This window comes from Perca flavescens, chromosome 3 (genome assembly GCF_004354835.1).
Source record: "Perca flavescens isolate YP-PL-M2 chromosome 3, PFLA_1.0, whole genome shotgun sequence".
NCBI classification, from domain to species: Eukaryota; Metazoa; Chordata; class Actinopteri; order Perciformes; family Percidae; genus Perca; species Perca flavescens.
Window position 1 is genome coordinate 31,719,550 of NC_041333.1, and position 8,718 is coordinate 31,728,267.

Genomic DNA, 8,718 nt, shown 5'->3' on the forward strand with positions numbered 1-8,718 from the left:
TATTTTTATACATTTTATTTATCAGAACTTTAATATATTTTGATGTTCCTCTGTTCTGTTGTAACAATAAAACAAACACGTTTATTTTGAAACTGCATTATCATATAATTTTAGTGAGGACTCATAAATAACTACAAATAATGTTATGGAAATCTGTTTGTTTTGCTACGCGTTTCTGGATTTAAAAAAAATATATATATATATCTGCCGATATATTGGAATATCGGATTTTTAAATCACCAAATATTTGTATCGATATCGGCCCTAAAAATCCTTTATCGGTCGGGCTCTAATTTGAACAGTGGCACAATTTTAGATTTAAATCCACAAAGTGAGTCATATTTTCTACCTGTGAAATAGCAAGACCCTGGAACCAGCACACCTGAATGGAACACAGCCATTAATCATGTTATTAGTTACACCTGTGCTTTTCCTACTGTGACAAATCAAAACATCTGCTTTGTTCCCCACTTTCTGTGCAATTACGCTGTGGTGACAAGATCCAGTAATATCTGTAGCCTTCTTCCAACTTATAAAGCCTCAACAGCTAAAAAACCGCTCCATAATGATATTAATAGCTTTAACATCGGCAGCTAACGATTATTTTCATTGTTGATCGTTGTCATCGTTGTTTCATTCATATGCAGATTATTTCCTCAATTAGTCCATTAAGACTTTGGTCTATGAAATCTTAAAAAGTTGTGAAAAGTGAACATTTTCCAGAATCCAAAGTGACACCTTAAAATGTCTTTTTTTGTCTCACCAACAGTCCAAAACCCAAAAATATCACATTCACTATCATATATGACAAAGAAAAGCTGCAAATCCTCACATCTGAGGTGGAACCAACATTCCAAACCGGCATTTCTACATGTAAAATGACTCGAGCAATGTATCGGTTTTCTAAATAGTGCATAATGCATTTTCTTTGGATCAACTAACTGATTCATTTTAGCAGCTCTACTTGAGTAGTTATTATTAATGAAATAAGTTGTTCAATATTCATATAAACCGGCCTTGGAGAACCAAAGCACTTTTATTAGCTTCCAGCCAATCTAAATGACCTTTCACTCTTCTTATCATGACCTGCAAATTGTTCTACAATCTTCGATTCATAAATACACTCTTACAGCTTAAGTGGATTTATTTGTCAGAGTGGTCATGACCTACCTGCTCAACTTGTGCCGTTTCCATGCAGTTTAGCAGGAGTTCCTCTGGTTAGACCATCACAGCAGTTCTGAGCAGCATCACCACATCAGCTCCACTTTTATAGTCTGGATCCTGCAGCAAATTGGAGGCATAGATTTCCAAGACAAAACCTGCCCCTCGATTGATCCGACCTTGAAAAAAAATAAATACATTGCCATCGATGAAGAGAGAAGAGCGATTCACCTCCAAACAGCCAACATCAATCGGTGCGCTATTAAGAGACACTTCTGTCATTACGCAGAGAAGGTTATCAATCCGGCGTTTTTGACTCAACACCGCAGTCAATAACATGAACAAGTAGACTAGACCTGGACTTTTCATTTCATGTTGGGCTTGAGGATTAAAGTTCAACAGCTGATTGCTATGGACATATTTCTGAAAATGATAATGCAGTCAAAGAACTTTTGATCATTAGACTATTTACCTGTGGCCCAGACTATTGCACCATCCACAAGGTAATATTGGTTCCAGTGCTTTATTGTTGGGAAGCTCCACTTTCTTTATTGGGAAAAAGGCCACGCTAAATTTTTCAAACGTCTTGAAGACTATTGAGCTGCGAGAACAAGGCGCCGAGTCAACGGTTTGAAAGTTATAGCTGCTTTCACGCAATGAAAAGGACGGAGGGGCATGGCTGTCCCCATGGGCCTCGTCACCGATAATTAGCAATCAATCACAGATTAGTTTAAAAGCTTGAAAAGAACACAGAGAGCACTATTAGATTGCAAAGATTCACTGCTCTCCAATAATTGCTTTGGATTTTTCACAAGGAACCAAGGTCCCGTTTGTTTATCGTGTGTTATCACTCCCATCAGGAGGGTACCACCATGAGAAAAATTCACTTTTGAATGTTAACTTACTTATTCAATTTATGGATCATATTATTAAACATTAGCTTTATTTCCAATGAGCCTTATAGCTATAACTTTCATCTTGATAATTCTCTTGCCAATCAGGTACACCCTAGTCTTTGGTTCACACAGGATGACTAGAAGAGTCAAGTCCTATCTTCCTTTTTTAGATGCCTCCCTTGAAGGCCAATAACGACTGCATGGGCATCAACCCAATATATACCACACCACAGTTGTGTGTGTGTTTAAGGGACACAAAGACAGCAGAATAAACAGTCTCCTTTCCTGCATAATGTGTGACAGAAGTGTTTTTTTATTCCTCTTTAGTCACGATTTTTTTTTTTAACTTCGTAGGCCTACATGCATTGAGTTTTTCATTGTTTGAGTTTTCAACTGAAAAAATATGCATTTAACAAACCAGTGTATAAAATGATATATTTTGTGAAAATTAAAAAAGTATACATATAATGCTGTTAGGCTAATGCCTTAGCATCCTCAGCGCCACTACTGCTAGCATTTGCTAATCATTTTTCTGGCAGCCATTCATCATCACTGCCACTAGCATCCTGACTCAACCTTGTGCTTTTAATACATCCATGCACTTGACTCAGATGGTATTTGCTTCACTATCCTGTAGGCTAAGCCTATCTATCACACATTGCACTAAATATAATGGCTCTCATAACTTATCTGCAGAAAATATTGTTTTTATTACAAAAACTGTTAGTTAAAGTTATATTCTAATTAAAAGAAAAAAACGTTGCCGCTGATGAAGTATTTTCAAGAACAAACTTACCGTAATTGTATGAATTGTAGTTTAGATATCTAATTAACTGCACAGGTGATAAATCATAATTTCCTCCCAACACAAAACCAATAGGCTTGTTATAAATTGTATCAACTATATTACTCCTAGATGTTACTTGCCGTTACCAAATTTTATTTACCTGCAAAGGTCTCCTGCTATAGAAGGATTGGCAAGATATTCCTGAGCTAATCGGTTTCTAGCATGTATCACAAGTATCTGTGCGTCCGTCGGCCATCTTGGTTTTGAGATATTTGGGATGCACTTCCTACGGCTGACCAATGGGTGGCAGTGTTTGGCATGACGCAGTAGAGTCCACTGTAGTGGCTGATGTGTAACTATAGGCTACTATCGGGACTCATGCATATACAAGGTAACGGCTTATAGCTCTCCACTGTCGTCACCACTATGTGTGAAAGGCAAACACTGTGGCTACTTCTATTAAATTGTGATTTTATTCTCGTAATTTTACGACTTTTTTTACTCAAAATATCACAACCCTCCATAGTTATATTTTGAATGTGCACAAATAAGAGTTGAACATGATTAGATATCTTGCTGAAACAAGTGGATCCAGAAAAACTAGCAGAATTTGAACACACACACAGACAAGTTTCCATGATCACTTCTGTGAAAGTCACAGCTTGTTAAGAATAATAATGTGCTAGTCAGGACTTTGAGGAATAAGTGTGGATCCACAAAAACAAGCAGAACTTGGAACACACACACACATACACACACACGCACACACATACATACATCTATCTATCAGTTTTGATAAGTTCTATGGAAGTCCCACCTGCAAAAGAATAGTAGTGTACTTCGGTGGCATAGAGGGGGGAAACAGTTATGTGATTACATCATACCTGGAAGTTTTAATTCTAACAAAATAAAACACTTTCCTCTAAAAGTAACAACAACAAAAACAGATCCTAACACTTTGCTCTTTTATTTTGCAAAAGGATGAAAAATAATTAAAAAAAAAATTTATTTGTGTTAAGTGCAACACGACACACTTTCATACATGCACACAAACACATACAATACTCACACTAACAAAAACAACTAAGGGGGTTTATAAGTGAATTAAATTATTGACGGGAACAGGTGTCACATGCCCTTTTAAAGAGGTCACTTCCCCCAAACAAAAGACAAAGAAGAGGAGGAAGAGTAAATGATGTTGAATCAGCAGAGATAACATTAAATAAGAAAATTTGATCTACAGGAGAATAAATATTTGAAATATACAGAATGCCTTAGAGCCCTACTGCATTAAATTTCACAAAGTTTTTTTATATTTTGAATTATCACCTGTGTTTTCCTTTACATAAATGAAGACATTTCCCCATAAAGTGGTGCAGAACAATTCACCAGAAAGAATGCAGGAAAGGAAGTGTTTAATGCTCAAAACTCTTCAGGGGAAGGACCCCCAGACTCCCCACTTCATATGTGTCCCCACCAATGTTGAAACGAAACCAATCACATCATAGGCCAGCTGTGATTTCAACCAGCAACCTTTGGGCTACCAGTCTGTCTGTCTGTCTGGAAAGAGGTCAATGTATCAAAAAGAAATCCAGTTTGCGAGACTGATTCATCATAGTGGGGGGTCTGGGTGTCCTCCCCCAGGGAAATTTCCAGCCTCAAAGACTTCATTTCCTGAATTTTGACACTTTTATGCAGCAATTCATGGCTAAAATACCTTTATTTAGCATATGCAAAGAAAAAAAACCCACAGATGACAATTTAAAATATGTCAAAAATATAACGGAAAGTATGTTGTTGTGTGTCATTGTACATTTTTAAGTGGGTATATGGAAATCCTGGAGTTTTCTTAGTGAGTATAATGCATATACCTGCGTATAGACCACACCACTGAGAACACGCAAGCAAACAGGCGGTAGCAGTTTCATAATGAAAGTAACTTCCTCATATTGAAAAGTACAGTATTACTTAATTAGTGGTTGTTTTTATTTGTTACAGTCACTGGTTGTTTTACAATGATGTGATACGCTACTGTATAAGAGAAGTTTCTGACCAGGAGTCCTCCCAACAGGACCAGGAGCTACTCAAATAGGAAGGATCCTCTATTCAGTTCTTAACAACCTCAACGGTAGCTAAAAAAAGGTTTGAAACGTTTTTGTGACCTATTTGTTTTTTGCTATTTTAAATGCTGCTTGCCAATTTACATATTTGGGACAATTTTAAGAGATATTGTGGGTTGTTTGACATGAGTTGGTATGAGTTACTCACCTGCAGTGGTTCAGATTGGTTCAAAGATCCCTGCCTGAGCTAATGTCTATGCATCATTGAGTCCCACTACGTTTGCCCATACTTTAAATTATACCATGACCTCATTCCAGTATTTACCCTGCATGCATATGATTATATACTGTCAATAATGGCAGCAGCTCACAATGTGTTTTCATACCCAGCAACAGAAATGGAAGTGTTGCTGGTTTCTGGAATCTCAGATGCAGGCAAGTTTCAATTTTAGAACAATGCCTTTCAATATTATTACTGAATGCTAAAAATCCTGGCCCAAAAAAAAGAGGAGTGTAATAGTTTTCCTTTTCTGTTTTTCAGAGGATGCTCATATCCCCTTCAGTGTGATGGTGACAAACTCGGTAACGCCCCACGATCCGAAGACATACAGCACTTACGTGCTTGAGAGAGGAATCTTACTGGGTGGATTGAGGAGACTGCAGGACTGTGGCAAAGACTTTATGTGAGATCATTGCACCAACTGATTCTTCTCTTTAAAGATTTAACATGTAAAATTTCTCTGTAAAAATGTCTAAAAACGACTTATATGCTATATATCTTGTTGAGTTGTGTACTTTATTCCAAATGTTTGCAACAATGTTCAGGGAAATTAAAAGTCTGTCACCTGTCAATGGCGTCATGCAACCTTTAACCCCTCTAGCTGCTCTAACTTCCAGGGAAACACAGGAAACACCAGATGATATATCAAAGAATGATAGTTAATCATACAATGTCACATAATTATACTTAGTAACAGTATGTTATTTTGCTAATACTAAACAACGACGTTAAAGTCTTATTAATTGCAGTTAAACCCATATGAGTCTTTTGAGCAGCCTCAGATCAGCAGGTGGAGTTTTGTGTGTGTGTGTTTGTGTGTGTGTGTGTGTGTGTGTGTGTGTGTGTGTGTGTGTGTGTGTGTGTGTGTGTGTGTGTATGCATGTGTGTGTGTGTGTTTCTTCTCTATTTTTTTTTTTGCCTGCTGGGTTTTTTCATGAAGCACCTTGTAACTTAGTGTTGAAAATTGCTATGCAAATATATTTTAATGACTTAGTATGAGAAGGGAACAACGCCTTCTGATAATAATAGCCCATATCTACAAGCCATCTTCTGTTTGGTCCTGCAGGTTTACCTACACAGAGGATCCAAACTATGGCCCGTACCTACAGAGTGTGAACGGTTTGGCTGGCAATCCAGAGCAACATACCTACTGGGAGCTCCTGGGCAAGAAACCCAATGGCCCAATCATCAGACTTGATGTTGGTAAGTCAACCAAGAAGTAGTTAATCTGTCTGTCATCTGTCATTTTCATTGTCAAAAATCTCTCTTGTTCTTCTTACTCTCGCTGTGAATCAACTTATACTATTTTTATACTGTATTGATCTTGTTTGCAGGTATTGGATGTTACATTCCCAGTGCAAACGAGGAAATTATCCTGAACTACACCAAGTACTGAAAATCAAGATAACTGGACATCATAATGGGACCAGATTCAAGTGTATCAATATATATTTCATAATTATTAATAAAAAAAAGATGCCTTGGTGTTTGTTGTTTGAGAGAATGAACAGCTAAGCACATGTTCCTCCATTTATTGACTTAAACAGCTTACAAAGGCAAGTAGAGACATGGAAATTAACATTGGTTGTATAAGTGGGATAGAAAAAATTAATATTTTATCAATAGTTTTTTGTATTTACAAATGAAGCTAAGCCTTAATTTTAGGATGGGTTTTCTAGTTTTCCCTTTTGAGAGATTTAGAAGGCTGTGCCTCCATGTGTGCGGTTCACTGCTGCCACAGTGTGGCATTTTGAGAAGTGTGTGTTTGAGTGTTTGATTTTGGATCAATAATGTTCAAATCAATTATTTCAATTTGATGAAAATTTGTTTTTCAAGTTCTAATATTGCTAATCTTTTGAAACACAAAGACATAAATGCAAGACATAATTTATTTTAGAAAATGCACTTTGTAAACTATTTTTTTATCACAGATATTTTTCAGAGGCAGTACTCCGAGGTCAGAGTATGAATTAAACTGAGCAAACGTTAGGATAATTGGGCTAGAGGGAAACTGTTATTGGAAGGAACTGTGTTTCCAAAAAAATATGTTGGTGACAGCACATGTAATTAAAATGAAATAATAAATGCAAGGTTGATCCTGGGTTTTAACGTGCAAACCACATCGAATGTTCATTGAGCCAACCCCATCAGCACAAAAGAGTTTGTTTTTTTCTTACACAGATTTGATGCTGTAAAGGAGATTTTTATTTTTGTTTCTTGATTCATAAAGATTCACACAAAGCAGGTGTATTACAGTAGTATGCTATCCTAATCCCTCTTTAAAGAAGGAATGAGGAAGTATCTGGTTAACAAGCAGAACAATTTAAGGTGAAGGTAGGGATTCCAATAGGAAAATAAAGTCAGCTCTTTGCTGGTCAGTACTATTTCTTTCTGCATTAGCACACTGTTTACATTAGCAGCCATTTATCACGCCTTTATTTTTTGCTAAATAAGAAACACAAATTAATTTGAGTTGAATCATAATCTGTGAAATACATAATCATACAGTTGAATTTGTCTTTGATCCCATGGTGATTTCCCGCAGCTGCTCATCTTTTAGTACTTGCAGTGATGGACTGGGAACAAAACTGGGGTCGCAGATTGAACTTTTGATGCACGGAAAGAACACACACTTTTGATAGCCCCAGTGATGGTGAACGTAAATCCCATGCTATGAACAACTGCACCAAAACATAGATATATATAAAAAAAAAAAAGAATAAATCATCAGAGCCAGCCGCTCAACTTCCAACAACCACGCTGACGCAGACCATAGACAGTATATATAAAGACGCAGGCGCGGTCTGCTCAATTCTATCTTGAAATTCCCAGAAGGCATTGCTTCATTTTAACTTTTGCAAACAAATATTCAAATAAAAGAAATGCAGGTACATTTGTTTTATTTCAAACCATACACGTTTACGTTTTTGAACATCTGATCTGAATAAGTAATTTTGCTACAAAACAACACAGACTAATGTAAAAGTTTGTGACTGTATAGGGTAACCATGACTGTGATATAGAGAGACTCATGTGTAGTCTAAATACTGATCAGATTACTTTAATGCTAGGTGTGAAGGATTTGGACAAAGTCGGCCATTGTTTGTCCCTAAAATGTTATTATTGATGCTTGAAAGGGGGAAAGCAGGTGTATTACAGTAGTATGCTATCCTACTCCCTCTTTAAAGAAGGCATGAGGAAGTATCTGGTTAACCAGCAGAACAATTTAAGGTGAAGGTAGGGATTCCCATGGGAAAATAAAGTCAGTTCTTTGCTGGTCAGTACTATTTCTTTCTGCATTAGCACACTGTTTACATTAGCAGCCATTTATCACGCCTTTATTTCTCGCTAAATAAGAAACACAAATTAATTTTTGTTGAATCATAATCTGTGAAATACATAATCATACAGTTGAATCTGGCTTTGATCCCATGGTGATTTCCTGCAGCTGCTCATCCTTTAGTACTTGGCATAGTTCAGGATGATTAGGTCATTCGGATTTGGGATGTGTGCTAAGGGGGACCTGATTGCTGG

The 8,718-nt window shown here is 36.8% G+C and overlaps 1 protein-coding gene and 1 long non-coding RNA gene across 10 annotated transcripts in view; one reads left to right on the forward strand and one right to left on the reverse strand.

Annotated features, from left to right (window-relative positions):
* Window positions 1-3,180, reverse strand: part of LOC114549958 (uncharacterized) — a 105,612-nt gene extending 102,432 nt beyond the window's left edge. For 6 of the 8 annotated variants that reach the window (XR_003691634.1, XR_003691627.1, XR_003691636.1 and 3 more), the window contains exons 1-2: window positions 3,005-3,180; window positions 1,171-1,340 (exon numbers count right to left, since the gene is read on the reverse strand). This is a non-coding gene — a long non-coding RNA (uncharacterized LOC114549958). Of the gene's footprint in view, window positions 1-349; window positions 383-1,170; window positions 1,341-3,004 lie in introns of all 8 variants that reach the window. The other 2 variants (XR_003691630.1, XR_003691635.1) reach the window with 2 other exon arrangements.
* A 1,729-nt stretch (window positions 3,181-4,909) lies between these two features.
* On the forward strand, window positions 4,910-6,932 carry LOC114553357 (transcobalamin-1-like). 2 transcript variants are annotated; one of them, XM_028574624.1, is made up of 5 exons: window positions 4,910-4,986; window positions 5,295-5,339; window positions 5,446-5,587; window positions 6,251-6,387; window positions 6,519-6,670. In XM_028574624.1, exons 2-5 carry the CDS (start codon window positions 5,303-5,305, stop codon window positions 6,578-6,580), a joined length of 378 nt encoding a protein of 125 aa, XP_028430425.1. In that variant the 5' UTR covers window positions 4,910-4,986; window positions 5,295-5,302; the 3' UTR covers window positions 6,581-6,670. The 2 variants fall into 2 exon arrangements, with proteins under 2 accessions (XP_028430425.1, XP_028430426.1); XM_028574625.1 differs by having other exon boundaries at window positions 4,924-4,986; window positions 5,301-5,339; window positions 6,519-6,932.
* The last annotated feature ends 1,786 nt before the right edge of the window (window positions 6,933-8,718 follow it).